Here is a 19,529-nt window from a genome sequence, read left to right on the forward strand (position 1 = left end):
CAACCCCTTGTGTCCCTTAGTTTTACTACAAAATGGTCATTAAATGAGAATCAATGTTTCTCATGTGACATAATATGTGTGTAAGGATCAATTCCATATGTTGTTTAGAGGAAATCGTGTGTCGTAGAAACACGCAAGTAGTGCAGGTGAATAAGTGAAGCCCAAGTTGTACTGGGTAAAGTAAGTAGGTAAGTAACATAAAGGATGTAAATCGTGGCACGGTGAGTAGCGCTGCTGCCTCAGAGGAGCTGGGGGTGCGAGAGGACGTGGGTTTGATCCCTGCTCAGTCTGTGTGGAGTTTGCATGTTCTCCCTATGGGTTTCCTCTGGGTGCTCTGGTTTCCACCCACAGTCCAAAGACATGCTGTTCAGGTTCCCCCATAGTGTGTGAGTGACAGAGAGTGTGTGTGTGTGTGTGTTCCACTGATGTATGGATGAGTGACCCAGTGTAAGTAGTGTATCTAACAGTGTAAGTCACCGTGGCGAATAAGGTGTGTGGGCTGATAACACTACATAGTATCCAGTAAAAATTGCTTTGGAGAAAAGCATCTGCTAAATAAATTTAAATCACAGTAATATAATAATCTTATAAGATTTAGATTTGAATATTTTACACAAGAATAACAACCACCCATACAGCATTCACATACTATCAAGCAGCACTACACAACATGTCATCTGCATTTGACTGAAAAGAAAACTGATAGCAGACACTCTGCTCTCCATTTGTCCCTAAACACCTGGAACATGTCACTGGACTGCAGAGGACCAAATACCCCACAGCTGATTGATTGGACAGGAACTGCTTCATATTTTTCACTCATGCGTCCCAGTGTTTTTGTGTGGTTACTGCGATAATAAAACCTCTCGGTGTCACTGTGTGCCGGAGTGCATGGAGACACTTGTCATCAAGATCCATTTGCAATCCAAGCACAGCACACGAAAGAGCCAGATTATTAGTTTTCTAATAAAAAATTATTAACGGCGGCAGCAGGTGGCATAGCGATTACTGCTGGCACCATCCGTTCTAAGGACTCGGGTTCAAATCCCACCTCCTGCTGCTGTATTCTTCGTTGAGGTGCTTCCCCTTCATTGCTCCTGTCAGAAAAAAAATACCCAGTGGTATAAAACAGTAAATCAGTGTAAGCTGCTTTGGGAAGAAGCATCAGAAATATGAATAAACATGAAAGTAGAATATGAGCTGTCAATTTAAGATGTAAACGTAGATGTGAAATGACACTTAGTTACACCTCTTATATGAAAAAAGACAATGTTTATCCATTATCATTAACCACTTGTCAAGTGCAGGGTTGCCATCAGAGGGGTACTCTCGCTTTCTCACACACACACACACACAAAGGCAATTAAAGTCACCAGTTCACGCAAAACCGAGGTCATAGAACCTAGGAAGGAAGGCTACAGAGAGAACATGGAAACTCCGTGCAGACCGAGCCAAGTTCGTACCCACATCCGAACCCAAAGCCCAGGAGCCGTGAGGCACCGCCACTTCCCACCGTGCACCGTGCCATCCAAGGACAAAGGTTTATCAATATAATCTATTTTTAAGCGTAGAGCTAATATTTTTGGTAACGGGTGGTGCCAAGATGGACTCTCGTTTAACTTATCTTCTTTCCACCGGCACTGTCTATTGTGGGTGCGAACGCGAGGCCTTTGCGCGATGAATAAGAGGAAACCCCACTACATCCTGACGATTGAGATACCCACAATGACCGTAGCCGTGCCTCTGTGTGATCCTTCCAGCGCACTTCTGGATTTTTCTGTTTTTTGCTCATTTCCAGGGTAACGGGCCCACACAGACAACGCAAGATGCAGCTTTGGGTGGATGGATGTGTGTGTGTGTGTGTGTGTGTGTGTGTGTGTGGGGGGAGGCTGTGGGAAACAAACACAATGCCTTTAATGTCTTAACAGGGAAAACGCAGGATTAAAATAGCCATCAATGCGGAACTGTCATAAAGCTGTCTTCGGAGAAATTTAACGTGCCGCGGTTTCTGGCAAATCAGGTACACCGTTTCTTTCACATTTCTGTTTTACTGCTCTTGTTTTGTTATGTGGTCTTCAGATAAAATCCTGAGATCTGAGCAGGGGATTAAAATAGAATGAACCCTTTAACATATTTTCTCATGCAAACAGCCGGAGTCAGGGAAACTTAAGTTTTTCCAAGCAAAAGTCTTGATTTAAATATATATCAGCTCTCTCTCATACATATACATATATATATATGTATATATATGTATGTATTTACACACAGACACACACACCGGCTTCTGCTGGGTATATAAAATGTAGATAAAATATGTAACTGTTCCTTTATTTCATTTCTTGCTTTTGAAATATTATATACTATATATATAGCCATTATGGGCAAGAGAAAACTAGCACTAAACTGGGCAATTTAGATGTTCACACAAAAAACTGCTAGTTTGTCATTAACAACTAGTTAAGTACTTTGTTAATCCTAATACAAAACTAATAGATGCTCATATTTACATTTATTCATGTAGGAGATGCTTTTCTCCAAAGCGATGCACCTCTGAGAGAAAACAAGGAGCATTCAAGTAAGAGACAGATGGGAGTGGCTGTACTGTCAGGGATGATGCATAAATCAGTCTGGCCCAGGAGGTTCCGCGAGAGACGTGAGGTGTAGGATGGGATGAAGTCGGTCTTCTTCACTGCCCACAGGTACTTCCAGAGGCCCATGGAGAAAGCAAAACTGGGTGGAGGAGTTGAGAGGGGAGGAAACACCAGGTTACTGCTGCAGGGAAAACCCAAATGTCATGACACTTGGTCTGTTACCGTGGTACCTTGTGGACCGCAGAACTCACGCAGTAGCGGTGGCCTTACTCGTTGAAGCCCCAAAGGTAGACTCCCTTGTCTCTGCACCGTGAGGCTGCCACTAACATCTCCTCAAAGCACGTTTATGGAGCGTATAATATAGTTCTTGGTCAACATGAGACCGGCCTTATTTAAACAAAATAATCTCATTATTCTGTTATAGTACTGATTTCCAAAAAGCCTCCATTATGAAAATAAACCAAGCAGATAATTTAACTGAAATTACAGTCATTAGCAATTCAATACCCACCTGGTAATTCCAGCCAAAGGGAGTTGCACTATTCAAACACATTCATTTACCATTCAGTGTAGTACTTTAGGGTAAACACTGTGCTCAAGGGTACTGGAGCAAAAGATGGAATTTAAACCTGTGACCTTCAAGTCCAGAAGCAGGAACGCTAACCACTACACCACCTTCTGCCCCTATTCACATAGCAGGGTGTTCTTACTTGAGAAATTTAGGGTAAGTACCTTGATCAAGCTGTGGCGACAAAGACCAGGGCTTGAACCCGCATCCCTCAGGGTGAATATATACTGGGTGTTAACGTAACTTATGACATACTCTTAATACTGCATTTTCTGGAGCTGCACTAAAGATTTTCACTCTTCTCTACATGTTATGTTGAGGATGATGTGACAATAAAGCTTGATTTGATTTGATTTGAAACTTTGTACCCTTCACTGCTGTGCTGCCTAGCCGGAGCCTGATATTATTAAAGGACTTACACGTAGGAATCCTCGTAAGCAACATCCAAAGCGCCTTCTGCAGGATTCCGTGACGTTGCCAAAGCGCGTCCGTTGAGTGTAAACGTAAACCTGACAGGCCTGTTACTGGACAGAAAACGTGTCTTCCGTTACTCGCCCTTTCTGAAAAAGCAGAGCAATGAACTCAAATGAGAAAAGTACGACGATCAGCGGGGGTCACAAGCAGCACAGGGACTGGCGGTTAAGGGGTCTTGGCAGAAGACGAACAAATGACAAGAAGTTGTGGTCGCTCATTGTTTGGAAAACAATTCTTTATTCTCTTTCCTTAAGCAGGAGGAACACCACTGCAAATATTGCTTTTCACATCAAGTATGAAATGCTGCTTCTAAAAAAATGTGCCATGGTATAAATCCGGGTCAGACTGCGGCTTTAGGGTCACTACGCATGATTCGGGAAATATATCAAGAGCGTTTTCCCAGCTTTAGAATGTAATAACCGCTCTTCACTGGGATATAATACTAGAAAACCTCCTGCCCTTAACACTGACATTAACATTACTCTAGCATTTGTCCTTTACTATATTTTTTTTTTAGTAAAACAACTAAGCAACCGTGGTGCTTTACATTTACATTTATTCATTTAGCTGATGTTTTTCTCAAAAGCGACTTACGATGTTAAGGGTGCAATTATTAGTTATAAGCTTACAATTGTTTACCCATTTATACAGCAGGGCAATTATACTGCAGCAATTTTTTTTAGTGTAACTACGTTGCTCAAGGGTATTACATATTTCCCTTTTTTGTTTGCACTTTTCAGTAGAGAGAATAGAAAAGTGTTCCACATCACCGAAGAACATTAAATTACAGCACTTCGGTTTCAGCTTTATTTCCTCAGCTGGACTGTTCATCACTCACATCCTGAGGATTAATTTAGGGGTTCTTTGTGACATACTCTAAACATCCTGGTTCCTTTCATTCTCAGGAAATGCAAACTCTATACGAAAACTTGTAGAAAATATTTAAGTATTTCTCGTAAATAAACAACGGAAAGACCGCGTTTAGGCACGTTCACAAAGCCAGCGCGTACAGTCTGTCTCGGGGCTGCTGCCAGCACGGACAACCCGTGGAGACTGTCTGAACTGTGTGAAGGCTACACTCAAGACTATGAGTAAAACATACTTCTTCCTGCTTTAATATACTGTATGTGTCAGTTTGGTGGGTTTAACGCTTCCCATAATTACCCTGTAGACGGAGGAGACGAGGGACAGTGCTCCGTACGCGTGCCATTCCACACGTTTCACTGTGACCTCATGACCCTCCTGCACTACAATAGAAGACGTCATGAACTCTATATCCATGGTGGTACTTCGAACTTCTTTTAGAGCAGCTGGTAGCATAGGGGTTAGAGCTGCTGCCTTTGGACCTAAAGGTCACAGGTTCAAATTGCACTTTTAGCTGTAGTACCTTTGAGCAAGGTACTTACCTTAAATTGCTCCAGTAAAATTACCCACCTGGATAAAAAGGTAAAAAATTGTAGATGAACACTAAGTTGCTATGGAGAAAAGTGTCAGATAAATGTAAGCTAAATGTAAAGCCATGGTATTGCAACCCTCTCCTGCAAAGATGACAAACCCACTGACTCAGGATGAACTCAGAAATACCATATGGGCAGAGTGTAAAAACAGCAGGAACCACATTCCAAGAGTAACACACAACAGCTTGCTATTTTAAAAAAAAAAAAAAAAAAAAATCAACTAAGCCTGAGCAAAAAGCTCAACATCTTGTCGGGTTTCAATTATTTATAGTTTATTTTTGTCCATTTATTTAGGTGATGCTTTTCTCCATGGGAGGGGGTGCGGTGGCACAGCGGCGCAGTGGGTTGGACCACAGTCCTGCTCTCCGGTGTGTCTGGGGTTCGAGTCCAGCTTGGGGTGCCTTGCGACGGACTGGCGTCCCGTCCTGGGTGTGTCCCCTCCCCGTCTGGCCTTACGCCCTCTGTTGCCGGGTTAGGCTCCGGTTCCCCGCGACCCCGTATGGGACAAGCGGTTCTGAAAATGTGTGTGTGTGGTGTGTGTGTGCTTTTCTCCAAAGTGTCATAAAACAATGTTCCCTTTAAAATAGCAATAAAGCATATAGAGGATTAAGATGTGCACAACAGAAAACACACCAAACGGCTGCATTCACTCACCACATTATACATGAATAGAAGTAAACGCACACAGGCTGCACGGACTGATCATACAAACTTCACAGCACCTTGGGAACTATTCCTCAGGAAATCCTTTACTTGCATTCACACCAGTACTACACAGAAGTCAATGGTAATACATCAAATTGCTAAAAAAAAATTTAAAATTATCTGCGAAAACATGTCAAGGATTTGTAAGATGCATCATTTTCAACAAATTTTTTTTCCTACATTTCTTCGAAAACAAAGCTTTCCACAGTAACATTCACGCCTGCGGTTACATATATTCCACACAAGTGAACGACAAAAGTTTATGTGAAAACTTGGTGGGGAAAAAAAATCTGAAATGTTGGTGTCAAAAACAATAATGCCACCTGCTGGACAAATCGAGGGGGAAAGAATAAAAATCAGCTCAGGAGTTAAACATTCAAGTCGCTTTGCAATCTTTAACACACAGAACCTCAAGATAACATGAAAGGACGATGTCAGTTATTCCACTCGATATTCACAATACATTTAGCGTTTACAAACAGACAAAGGGAATAATCAGAGTGATTCAACACAAAGCAAAACAAAATGCAAGTGACATTCACACACACTGAAGCAGTGATCAGGAAAGAGGATGTGTCGTGCAGGAGCTGGTTGTTACACAACTTCCCTTTTACACACCTGTAAATAGGAGGATTTCTGTGAAGGCCCTCAAGTACAGGAAAATGAGGTAAAAGACATCCGCCTTCCTTGGTAAAACTCCAAAAGGGTTATTTTTGACCTGCGACGCCGCTCTGTTTGTGGTTTCTATAATTGAACGGATGGATGCGAGATAAATCGGGATGGAGCACCGCACCCCCCTGCTCTCCTCCCGCTCAGGATTTGAGGTCTAGGGCTGAGGGCTCCAGTTGGGTCCTAAGACTCTTGTCCAGCAACACGAGAGCCTGCATGGCCAGGGTCCGGCAGTCTGCGTCAGCGTCTCCCTCAGCTACGTCTGTGTAATGGACACAGGAGGACATCACTGGGTTAAGTGACTTAGAGGAGTGGGTAGACAACATGACGAACTGACATACAGATAAAAGGACGGACTGACACTTTTATGACGGGGTCAATAAGGGGTCAAACGAAATGTACCGTGATTAAGCACACATCTCATTTATAGGCTGGGAGTACAGCAGTTAGAGCTGCTGGCTTTGGCTCCAAAGGCTGCAAGTTCAATTCCTATTTCCAGCTGTAGTACCCTTGAACAAAGTACTTAGCCTCTATTGCTCCAGTAAAGAAAGAAAAATTACCCCGCTGTATAAATGGGAAAATAACTAAGTACCTTAAAATCGTAAGTCGCTTTGGAGAAAAGTGTCAGATAAAAGAATAAATGTAAATGTAGTCTGGCAGCTGAAGTCCCAAGAGGGCCCTGGTGTAATGCCTTTCATTAATTTAAAAAGCTGTACAAATAAAACTAACTTCCTTAGGATTAAAGGATGCAATAAAACAATATTCCTGACTCTAAGGAGAGCTGTGCCCGAATGCAGACTCAGTACGGCGCAACATAAAGACCTTCATTGACAGGGCTACTAGAATGTGCTGAGACGGCGGGATGCCGCTGTGAGGGACACGCAGCAGGAGCGAAGAAAATAGAGCGGCAGCTGAGCAAGCACGTCACCCGGACTGTCTGCACCGGCCGGGAAATCCTGAAATCCTCTCTGCTTCCTGCGCTTCGCTTCCCAGAAAAATCTGCCCCTCCAGCTGCGCTGTCCCCCGTCTGCTTGGAGGCCAGGACGTCCCTGGCTGACGCACATTCCTGCTGACGGGAACAGCCCACGGCAGCGGGTTGCAGGTGTTGGGGGCCCTCTGTAGTGAGCACTGTGCTCCCTGGTACCTGGAAGTTGCCTTCAGTCACCTGTCAAGAGCAGCGCTGCAGAACTGCTCACGCTCCGGAACAGCCGACACCACGATCCAACATACGTGACGGCCCTATCAAAGGCACCTGATTCCAACCCTTCTAAGAGCCCCAATCATTATAATAGAATGCTGCTTCAGTGTATTTATAAAAAAAAAAAAAAGTCAAGTAAGTGACATACTAAATCTTAATCTAAATTGGGGGGGGGATTCTTTTTGAATTTTATTTAGGTGCTGTACGTCTTCAAGTACATCTCCGCATCTGTATTATTGTGTGATTTGTCAGAATTTACAGTAGTTACAGTAAGTTTTAATTTTCTACTCTCAATTCTGGCTACGTAACTTGGTCAAGAGTAACACAGCAGAAGGTGGGACTCAAATCCTTCAACTGCAAGGATATGACTGTTGTTTTTCTTGCCATCTAACAGACTTAATTGTAATGACCATATGGATTACTTTTCCTCAGATTCCACTGGCCATCAAAACACCCAGGCTGAAGTCCAAACTCTGTGTTTCTTCTGCCTCTCCTACTAAAGATCACCTGGTTACACATACTAACAAGCCTGGCGGGGGGCGTTTAGTCAGGTGGCCTTAGACTCCCAGAGGTTTCTTTCCTCCCCTTTGCAGCTTTAGGAGTTTTGTTTCTACTCATCTCTTGGTTTCTGTCTTTTTTCCCCATATTTATTTTAACCTGTGTTATTAATAGCACTAATTAATGCGTATTATTTTTGCACTACTCTACTCACTACTAAGTGTTCAGAAGTGGTCTGTCGGGAAGTGGGCTATAAAAAAAAAAAAAAAAAAAAAACTGAACTGCAGTGCATAAAGAATAAATTTAACACAATCAAATAAACTTAAATAGCAGGAGGTGGAAAAACACTAGCTGCAGTGTGTGAAGATCTTGAGGATATGACTATAAGGATGTAGCTAAAAAAAGTACACAAGAATGAAGTATTTGAGACTTTGAGATAAAAGCAGCTCCGAATCCAGTAAATAGGATATGGCTGTTGGGAAAAGATGCTCTTACCTGCCAGCCAGGCCCTGGTCTCCAGCAGGTGGTCACTGAGCTCCGCCAACAGGCACTGACCGGGCATGCTCAGAAACACTGCACAGACGGAGAAAAGGACACCCTGGCGCACCACCCTGAAAGAGAGCACGCCAGTCAGGACATGTCAGTTACACCTACAGTTACCCTTATTTATGTCACACACAGACACAGTCTACAACTGCTTGTCCCGAGCGGGGTCGTGGCGAACCAAAGACTAACCCGGCAACACAGAGCACAAGGCTGGAGGGGACACGCTCTACAGCAAGGCACCCCAAACAGGACTCGAACCCCAGACCCGCCACACAGCAGGTCCTGGCCAAACCTGCTGCACTACCACAACCCCCTTTATTTATGTCACTGATTCTTTTTTCCAAAGCTACTTACAATGATCTACTCATTTATACACCTGGGTCCTTTTTACTGGAGCAATTCAGGGTAAGTACCTTGATCAAGAGCACTACAGCAGGAGGTGGGATTCAAACCTGGGTCATTTGACTGCAAGGCAGCAGCTCCAGCCGCTATGCCAACTGCCACCCCACCTACTGCACACTGTTTTCATACACATCTGACAAATGTAAAATACAACAAACTTGCAACGAACCACACTCACGACGGCTGTCCTTATACCTTGTTTGGTCGTACCATCAGTGCGATCATCAGTGATGACATTTTATTTACAGAAATGCTGTTTCATCTACAGAACATTTTGTTGTGATTCAAGTTTCCCTTTTTGCCAACATCGTTAACAAATGACAGCGTCATTAATCTCCTTCTGCTGATGTCAATACGCTCTCTGTACTGTCCTCAGAAAACGTTGCTTTGGAGAGAAGTGTCTGCTAAATCAATCAGTGCAAATGTAATCTGGTGGTGCAGAAAAAAACTGATTTAGAAAAGAAAAGTGCAGCATGAAAATATAGTTATATAATACTGCACTGTATGTTAACATTATATTAGCTTTAACATGAATAATGTGTTCAGCTGGTTTAAAAAAATACAACAAAGCCATACACAATAAAGCTTTATGCATGTTGTTTGTAAATCCTTATGGTTATATAATCCTTATAATGTCCTATAATATTTATAAATCCTTATGGTTATAATACTGTTGTTGGCAGGAGATCGGCCGGACAGACCCCTGTGGCAAGTCAAGGGGAATTAGCTCCCTCTATCAGAGCACCTCTGCAAATGTGAACAAAGCAGAAGTAATGGAAAAGCTGAAGGGCTGCAGCAGGTGTTTCTAACCCAGTTCCCGCGGAGCCCCCCGGTCTTACTCACTGGTCCGTATGGTAGCGTATAGCCCACACAAAGTCCAGCAGACTTCTGCCCATCTGAGTGGCCACCTGCGGGACAGTACAGACAGGAAGTCAGTGTTGTGCTGAGAGACGGGTCAGACGTGGGGCTGCCAGACATGGCCAGAACATACCGGGGCATTTACAGCCAGGTGCATTAGGAGCCCCAGTGTGTGGACCAACCTCCCCAGTACCAGGTGATCACTTCCCAACAGGTCAAAGGTCACCTGTGGTCTGAGAGAGGGTATAGTTATTTCAAACAGCTCTGTTACAAACACCCTGCATTTGAACCCGATCACTGAAGCTCCTGTTATTATACAAGTACCTGTCATAGCTCTGCAGCAGAGGGAAGAAGAAGAATCCAGCAACGGAAGCGTAACGGTTTGGAGTGGCCGTCACAGGCGCCGGAGCGCCACTCTGGCAGGGACACACAACGGTAACAAGGACCCCATCGATGACAGTGTGAATCTCAGCCTTGTGCAGGTCAAATCCCCAGCAAACAGCGCAATCCAACTGGAGTGGGTCAGACACTCACTTTGCCAAATCGCCGCGTCTTGCTCTGAATGCGCTGCTCCACGACCTGTCGCCAGTTCGAGGGCACGGACTGTGGGTCAACGAGCGTCACCGCAGCTGAAGGGGGAAGAGAGGGCCGGCCTTGCTCCGCGATCGGCTTGGACAGCTCTTGGGCTGACAGGGCAAGGACCTGATTGTCATAAGAGAGCAACACACTGCGTATCGCAAGGGTGATGGCTGCACTCGCCGATTCATACACCGGCTCCTCCTGTTTCAAGTCTCAAAAATACAAACATCATCCGGTTTATTTTTCCAAGACATTTTCTTCACTGATCTTTGCGTACAATTTCTGCCCTGTAGTGTAGTAAATGTGACCAACAGTAAATAGGTAACGGGATCACTTTCACAGAGTTTCCAGTCATGTGTGTTGTTCTGGTACGATTGAGATCACTAAAAAGATGAAGAGATGTGCATGTGTTTATGAACTGAATCTGGCAACAATTATTAAATAAACGCTTATGGAGAGCAGGTATTCTGATTTTCAATAATTTTAATGTAGCTCAAAGTTTATTTTTTTGTTAAGTGTGTATTTATCATTCTAATAGCTGACATTGTTACAAACCATAACCAGCAAATAAATCAAGGTAGGAGAGAATGAGACACATGTGTGTCATTAAGCTTTTTATTGATCTCACTTTGGAGTTACAAGCAAAACAAGTTAGACAAAGACAGACATCAGGTCATAACTGGGTCAGTAACCAGCATACGGTCACCAACAATTCTACAAATCTGAAGGAGAACCTGAAAATGTCTCACCTCCAGAATGTCCATGCGCTGCCGCAGACTGTAGTTCACGGAGTAGAACTCGGTGGTCAAGTACTCAGCGACCTGTGAAGGACAGAAAATCCAAAGACAGGTCACACTGACCAAATTCCATGTGTGCTCCTGATGCGTTTTCTTCAAACTGACCGGGATGCTGTCCACCACAGCAAGGGCCACCATAGCAGCCTGCCTCAGGGCCAAGAAGCTGGGTGTGCTGTACTTGTCTTCGAGATGGAGGAGCACTTTGGTCAGCTCCACGCTCACCTGCACACAGAAGCACCTGGAGTGAGATCCAAATCCTGAGCGCTAAAGAACAGCACAACGGACTGGTACTCTAGGGTCCTCACCTCTCTGGCCGCTGAGGGGTTCTTGCGCACCAGACCCTCGGCGGCCTGGAGACTGAGCTCCACCCGTGTCGGATCCTCGGAGAAGATGAGGCCTGGGGGAGGGGGGCAGGTTACACGTGTATGAAAAGTCCATGTCAACAGTGGGATCACAAAGACAAAGCAAGACTCTCACCCTCCAGGCAGTCTCTGATGTAGCGAGGGGGAGCCGATTTGGTCATTTCTCGATCATCCGACATGTCGTAAGGAGTCAGTTCATCATCACTGCCACGCAGAAAAACACACGTGTAACGTTGATCAGGTGGCATAGTGAGTGGTTAGAACTGCTGCCGTGTACTGGAAGGACCAACTTTCAAATCCTACCTCCTGCTGTAGCACCTTGAAACAAGGCACTTACCCTGAATTACTCCAGTAAAAATTAGAGAGAAGAGATGGGAGAGCACACTAATGGGTACTTTACTTTGTAGAGCATGGAGGCGTCTGCAAACTACCTTCTTCAACGTACCGTACATGTTACGTAAAAAATGACATATGTAATGTCTGACAGATGGTGACATCAATGTTCATGGACCAGTAACATACAAAAGGTTGCACAAATAATATGATTTTCAGTACAGTGATGATAGCAGTAAAAACAGAAAGCAGCAATGTCTGAAAAAGAGACAATACAGAGTGGTCATACAAGACATCAAAATACAAAACGTGTAAAAATTATTATATAATATAAAGCTAACCAGCTGTATAAATGCATAATTCTAAGTGTGACTATAGGTACTTTGTACCCTGTAGATCTTTCACCTGTCCAGCTCGGAGTCTGAGCCCTTGTCCGCTGGTGGCCCCTGGCTTTCCAAGTGGCTTGTCAGTGTGACAGGTTCTTCAGGAGAACCCATCTCTTTGTCCTTGGAGCAGTGGCTAATCTGGAGTGTGTCCAATCTGTGAGAAAGACATCCATGGGGTTGAAAGCATGATCAAAACTATGTACAGAAGAGTACAAGACTAGATGATGAAGCACCTGTCAGTAAGTACTGCATCTTCAGGAGGAAAGGGGTCCATCATGGAGACCAGCTCTTTAGTCTCCTCATCCTGTTCATACTGGAGAAAAGAAAACAGGAGAGCAGCAGGGCATCACCTTAAAGATTTCACAGTGTAAAGGGACAGAAAAGACAGTAAAATTCTGTACTAAAATTATTGAAACAAATAATAATATGGCAGTGTTAGAATGTGCTCACTTTGACTTTATTATTTATTAGCCCTTTATTATTATTAGACTTTATTTGCAAGCCTATTTTCTTTGTGTCTGCTGTAACTGCTGGTAGATTACCTAAATGATAGATTTCATTCCTAAATTTTATTGCTTCTTTTTGACTATGACCATGCTTATTTTCATACCTTTATGATGATTACAAATAACAGCTTATAGTGAAATAGTTGCAGTTGGAGTGCACTCACTTTTTATTTTATTTCATTATTTACTGGTCCTCATTACATTTTTCATTTAATCTTTTGTGATTACTGCAAACTGGATGTGAGCACACAGAGAACAGGTGAATTAACATGAGCACAGTTGTACACTCTTTGGGGAGCACGTACGTATATTAGTGATGGATAACACCTGCTGAAATTCTACAAATCGGTAATAAAACCCTTTTTCCAAGTTTTAGCGTGCCTTGACACACCAAAGAACCTTCAGTTGTCTGAAAAAGATATATTCCAACAACAAAATAACGATGCTATGGAACACAGGACAACAATGTACCTCGAATTTGAGTCTGGCCTCTTGGGTGTTGAGTCGGGAGCTCAGACACTCGCCCACCACCATACCTATCCGCCGTATCCTCACTACGTTGCTGTCCAGGTGGCACTGCATCCCTCCCAGCATGCACTGCATCAGCTCTGATGAGAAGCAGAGCAGCATGATGACAGAGGCACAAAATAGACTTCCAAGACAGAAGGAAGTCACAACAGTCTCAGGTTACGTGTCAAAGATCAGGTGATCATCAGGATGACTCAAGTCATTGCGATAACGCACAACAAGAAATGCAGTGTGGTTCAGGAGAGCAGCCTGTGTCTCCCGGTATGGCGGCTGACCTGCGCGCAACTCCTGCAGCTCCGCTTCGCTCAGAAGGCTCACGCACAGCAGCAGCGCCCGGCTCAGGTAGAGCTGCTGCTCCACAGGAGTATGTCGAACCGAGCTGCTACTCGACCAGGCCTGGCACAGTGCCCGCAGCACCTGAGATCAGTGGCATACACGCATGTACTGCTGTGAGCATCCTGGGTTAGACCACATACACTCTTCACCACACTGGCATACCATACAGTACTGTTGAACTGGACTCAGAGACAATGTACACACTTGACTGGAGAACATGGTGCACAAGGTGACAATTGTAGACGTGCACACGGGAACACATTAAACACCCTGCTCTCCACGTAACTGCAGTTTGTGCAGACTTGAAACTCTGATAGTGCATCAAGGCACGCGCACACACACAAGCAAAAACTGCTGACCTGAATGAGCAGGGGGCGGCGTTCCCTGTCCTGTGCCAGATATCCCAGCAGCGTCCGCAACACACAGGTCTATATTAAGGAGAAAGAGCAAATCACAGAGGTTAGTAACATGATCAGATCCAGTTCTTCCAGTCTCAACTTGGGCTTTTGTGGAAAAAAATGACAAAGGAACTTGAATGCTGTCCCTCTTCTCACCTCATATTTATACTGCAGCAAAAGGAGCTTGTGAGTGAGGACAAACTGGGACTTCTTGTTTTTCACTACCAAATTACCCAAAATCCTGGCAAGTGCCGCAGGTCTGAAACCCAGAGAGAGAGAGAGAAAGGCAGCCATTGGACACATGAAGCACTTTGCTCCGAACAACCCTCCTTCACACCTGAGAGAGCTCAGCACTCACCCAGTCACAACTTGCACCAATCCGGTGACCACACTCTCCATCCAACGATCCGGAATGTCCTCCATCAGCCGCCAGCACACCCTCTGCCACACCATGTCTGAGCGTGTGCTAGCAGAGAGGTGGGGTACTAGATCTTTAAAGAGGTGCTCTGTTTGAGAACAGCACACATGGCAAAACTGCTGAAAATGGATATTGCTATAGAACAGAGAATATACAACCATTCCAGACCCAGTGCCAAACCACTACAATATATACACACATGAATATATAAAGGTGGTCCTCATGTTCAACATTCGCAGCTTAGGTGGGCCATACTATTAATCTAATTCTATTATTTTCAAATCCTGACGTTTGGCTGTAATGTCTAAGCAGGCCCGCTCCACCTGCAGTATGACAACATTGGCTGGACACACTGCCACGAGACACCGTGTTTTTTAGCATTTGGGTCTCAATACTCTTCGGATGTCTAGCAGTGACCACAGGTTGTTTACAGACTTTTTCATTTGTGATTCCCAATCTAGCAATCAAAAAAGTAAGTGTTCCGTTGATTATGATAAAGCATTTAGAAATAAATGTGAAAAGCGTAGCATGAAAGTATGATACTGTACTGTAATTAATTATAGTTGTATGTTAAAATGAATGTGAAACTAGTTAAAATATATAACAAATGTACTGTACAATGCAGCAATCATACATTAATTGTTCATACATCCATATGATTCATGCAACACAATATAAGGGGATTGTTGACTTGCGATGGGGTTGTTGGAATGGAGCCCAGTCATAACTGTAGGGCCATATGTACATACTACGTACACACATTTAGAGTAATTTAGAGCCACAAATGCAGAGGAACTGCATGAGGAGACACAAACATGGGGAAAGCACAAAAAAAACTGCGCACACACACACACACAAGGCCACATTCATGAATCAACAGCGCTACCTGCTGATCCAACACACTGCTCATAAGTACATTTAAGGTACACGTACCACTGTGTCCCTGCACACAGGTCTTCCCCAGGAGCTGTGCGACAAACCTCAAAGAACAGTCCTGTCCATCTGCGGACACAGAGACACTCAAGGTCGCAAAGTAGTATGCACAGTAATGCGTTACGTTATTTAAACATGCAAAACACGCAAAGTGTGTATCATTACTTGAAGGAAAAGGCCATATCACAGTGACTGGAATATTAATTATTTAAGAATATTTATTATTATTTAACTAACTATTTAAGGATAATTAATTTGATCAAGGGTTCAACAGCAGGGCCAGCTAGGACTTGTATGAACAACCCTCTAATTACAAGATCATGTCTTTATCCCATATGATCTCCCCTATTTATGCTTGTGTACTTGACACAAAAATAATATACAGAGAAAAAGCACAAAGTACCTCTGTGGCTTACCTTTCAAAGCTTTGCAAGTCTTATCTAAGGCAAACTTAAACTCCTGGGCCAGCAAGGAATAATATTGCGCAGAAAGGAACAGTGGTCTGTTGTGCGGGTACAGGCGGTTTGCCATTAAGTCAGGCAGAGACACCATGCGTCCCAGGAGGGTTTCTCTGAGTTGAGGGGAGTCCGGGGACCCAGGTCCTTGGCACCGAGACCACAACAAAGCCCCCACACGGCCATTCTGAAGGTACAACTCGAGGATGTCCACCATCTTGTCCTGGCCTGAACTCTGGCTACCAGGTATGAAGAAAGAGGAAAACATGAGGATGACTACCGTAAAGACCTAGAACACAGTCCTCCTCATCAGCCTAGAAAAATACATCATATTCACTTAGCTGATGCTGCAGTCCAAAGCTACTCTCAGTAACTAACCCCTTTATACAGATGGGTAATTTTTACTGGAGCAATTCGGGCTAAGTACCTTGCTCAAGGAAATTACAGAAGGAGGTGGGATTTGAACCTGTGTCCGTAAAGTGCAAGGCAGCAGCTCTAATCACCATGATACCTGCTGCCACAAGACTCACCCAATAGTGCCAATGCAGTCCATAATGACCAGCAGAGCCTGGTCTGGGGGACCTTGGAGGAAGAATGCACCCCACAGCTCCGTGTGCTCAGCGGAGGTAAGACGCTGCCGCCAGTCAGCGTGGAGACCCCCAACGAGAACCTTCAGGACCATGGTGTAGTGTGCTCGGTCGAATTCCTCCCTCTCGCTGGCAGAGGCGCGAGCGTGGGGTCCATCGGGCAAGTAGCCGGCCAGGGTGCGAAGACTCGCAACCACCTCCACCGCATCGCGTGATGTAGAGATGGTCCGGATACATCGGTTCACCTCCAGCCGAACCTCTGTTTCGGAGCGCTGCGCTTCCATCTAACCCCACGGTCCTGAGGGCACAGAAGAGCAATATACTGCCTGGTGTTTGTCTTATCATAGAGGCTTTATAAAGCTCACACGACGTATTTAAAACTGTACTGTAAAAAAGCACCGTGGTATCAGTTCAGCTGCCTGAACTGTAGTAACCAGCAGCGCAGGCTTGTCTCCGGTGGAGTTTGAAGCGCAGAGGCGTTATGGTGGGATACAGGAGGACACATCGGGTGTGCCCACCTTTCAGAGTTCAAGCAAACATAACATCATGGCATGCCCACCAAAATCTGTGTTAAACTCCACTGAGCACTACTGATAATATTGTTTGGCCTCCAAAAACTGACAAGTTGTCACACCCATTGTTAGGTGAATTAAAACTGCCAGTTAGTACATAAAAAAAGAATTCAGAAATTGAATTAAATTTAGTAAATTACAAAAACTGGCAGAAGTTATTTCTGATCAGGACAAACTGATGAAACTCTGGACAAATTTCAAACGTGCTCTGAGTGTTACAAAACCACGGCTGTATGTATGCTCAGTAATTTTTTTTTTTTTTTTTTCAATCAGCACAGCTCAATTTCAGGAGCTTCATGCAGAAATATAATTAAATATATATAATTGTTCGTCACGTGAAAACACAGAAAGAGAAAGAGTCTTCTTTGTTTGTTTACTCTACTAGTTTGTTCGCTATAGGTATGATTACTCCTCAATATTTACACAAATATATTCATGAATGAGTTTACCCTCACCGGCGACGATAAACATGAAATGACAATAAAACAGGTTCCTCTGAAATTCGTGAGCATTTTATTTAAACTCCACCGCTGCCATCGTGCGTGCGCCTCTTAAATGAGTCCGTGTTCGCTACGCCTGTGTGCGCCTGTCGCAGCCGCTTTACGTCTGCTTGTACCTATAAAATACGTCCGTGCTGAAAATGAGCACAGCAACGAAGACCGTTCCCTGATCCCAGCTATATTCGTTCAGTGAAATGTATTTAAAAAAAAAAAAAAAAAAAAAAAACAATTGAAAAGAGTGGCTTTAAATGAAACAAACGATGTTTATTACATAGTAGGGAATTTAACACATCCTTCTGAAATGCGAAACACAGGTAATAAGTCAGTATGAGTAGAAGTGTCTCCTTGGTCAGCTAGCTCCGTATAACTGTGTGTGGAACACATTTTGTCTCTCATGCACTGAGGACCCTCCTCCATCCTCTTCCAGGCTCTTCTCCTTGCTGGTGTTCCATTCATGTCTCCACTGAAGGGCATGCAGTGCTAAGTAACACTCAGAACACTATTTAACCCCATCCTGACACCTGGAGCCTGGAGACACCTATTACCACCATGGAAAGAGTTGGGTTTCATTCCAACTCTTCTTGATTCCCCACCTGCGCATCTCAGAGCCATCAGCTCTGCCATTTGCTGATCGTTTGGGGCGATGTTACACTAAACAGGGTAAATGGGGTATACACAGGACCCTAAACAAGCTCTCTTACTGGAACAGCATGGTGGCACAGTGAGTATTGCTGCTCTCTTATGGTGTACAGGTGGTGTGAGAGGTTGTGGGTTCAACCCCCCATGCTCTCTATGTGGAGTTTGCATGTTCTCCCCTTGTCTGTGTGGGTTTCCTCCCCCAATCCAGAGACATGCTCTTCAGGAAGACTGGTGACTCAAGTTACTTGTAGAGTGTGAGTGACACAGAGTGTGTTCCACTGATGTATGGATGAGTGACCCAATGTAAGTAGTGTATCTAGCAGTGTAAGTCACTGTGGTGAATAAGGTGTGTGGGCTGATAATGCTACATAGAGTTCATTGGAAGTTGCTCTGGAGAAAAGCATTAGGTAAACATGCAAAGTGCCCTTTGTAACACATGGTAAACACCATGGTATCTGCACTGGCTGGTCTTCAGATGCTGCCAAAGAGTCCTTTCTAGTACAGCTGATGCTGGAAGCCTCTGAGCAGAAGGTGGGCACAACTGGAAAGAGGCCTAAATCAGTCTGAGGCCATGAAGGGTAAAGGCAGCATACTTGTCAAAGTGATAGTTACTGTATAGATTCCTATGCTGGTAGTGTGTCCTCTGTCATTACTGTGTTGTTATAAGCTAATGTGATTTCCTTTGGGATTAATATTTTCCATGTTGACAGTAAATGGATGGTACCTTTTGAAAGGGCTTCAGGGTGGACCTGCTGGACACTCCACTGCTGCAGTGGGATGCTGAGCTACAATAAGCACAAAGTAGACCTACATCTAAATTTCTACGAATATTTTGTAAGCATGCAGTAATTTTAACTTTAATAAAACCGAGGTAATGGCAAAGCCATTCTGAAATGGTCTCCTGGCATAATAAAAACAAAAAAATTTGCTGTCACATGCTAAGCAGTAGTACTGATAGTTATATTTTGTCATCAAACTCCCTAAAACTTCATTGTCGTTCCTTCAGACTTTATCGGGAGAATTAGAGTGTTCTGTATAAAGATTGTTAGGTACACATGTTTCGTGTAATTTTGGAAAAGATTGTTATCCAGACCCCATCTTAAGAATGGATTTTAAGGAATTATTTTCTAATACCAGGGAAGGTGAAACAATACAGGAAACATGATTACACACACACACACACACACACACACACGCGCGCGCGCGTGCGCAAGTGAAACCGCTTGTCCCGAAT

At 44.1% G+C, this 19,529-nt stretch overlaps 1 protein-coding gene across 4 annotated transcripts; it reads right to left on the reverse strand.

Moving 5' to 3' along the window:
- Positions 1-2,549: 2,549 nt before the first annotated feature.
- On the reverse strand, positions 2,550-17,710 carry telo2 (TEL2, telomere maintenance 2, homolog (S. cerevisiae)). Of its 4 annotated transcripts, XR_001965259.2 has the most exons (22): positions 17,612-17,710; positions 16,528-16,882; positions 15,959-16,236; positions 15,543-15,611; positions 14,550-14,697; positions 14,348-14,450; positions 14,153-14,221; positions 13,733-13,874; positions 13,401-13,537; positions 12,657-12,736; positions 12,443-12,577; positions 11,820-11,908; positions 11,648-11,739; positions 11,448-11,564; positions 11,295-11,366; positions 10,501-10,668; positions 10,291-10,382; positions 10,100-10,199; positions 9,952-10,016; positions 8,656-8,771; positions 6,414-6,726; positions 2,550-2,730 (listed from the first exon to the last, which is right to left on the reverse strand). XR_001965259.2 is itself a non-coding variant. In XM_018735045.2 (21 exons), the coding sequence occupies exons 2-21, from the start codon at positions 16,866-16,868 to the stop codon at positions 6,608-6,610; spliced, it is 2,532 nt and encodes an 843-aa protein (XP_018590561.2). In that variant the 5' UTR covers positions 16,869-16,882; positions 17,612-17,710; the 3' UTR covers positions 5,623-6,607. The 4 variants fall into 4 exon arrangements, 3 of the variants coding, with proteins under 3 accessions (XP_018590561.2, XP_018590562.2, XP_018590563.2); XM_018735045.2 differs by lacking the exon at positions 2,550-2,730 and having other exon boundaries at positions 5,623-6,726; XM_018735046.2 differs by lacking the exon at positions 2,550-2,730 and having other exon boundaries at positions 5,623-6,726; positions 17,606-17,710.
- Between the last annotated feature and the right edge of the window lie 1,819 nt (positions 17,711-19,529).

Source organism: Scleropages formosus, chromosome 20, assembly GCF_900964775.1.
Source record: "Scleropages formosus chromosome 20, fSclFor1.1, whole genome shotgun sequence".
NCBI classification, from domain to species: Eukaryota; Metazoa; Chordata; class Actinopteri; order Osteoglossiformes; family Osteoglossidae; genus Scleropages; species Scleropages formosus.

What these genes read in the sequence shown, in the direction of transcription:
- telo2 (XM_018735045.2), bottom strand. Translation starts at nt 16,868, where the DNA reads ATGGAAGCGCAGCGCTCCGAAACAGAGGTTCGGCTGGAGGTGAACCGA. An exon ending in AGACGCGGCGATTTGGCAAA is followed by an intron (nt 10,383 to 10,500) that starts GTGAGTGTCTGA and finishes TGTCCCTGCCAG; the next exon opens with AGTGGCGCTCCGGCGCCTGT. An exon ending in GACCAGGGCCTGGCTGGCAG is followed by an intron (nt 6,727 to 8,655) that starts GTAAGAGCATCT and finishes TCCATTACACAG; the next exon opens with ACGTAGCTGAGGGAGACGCT.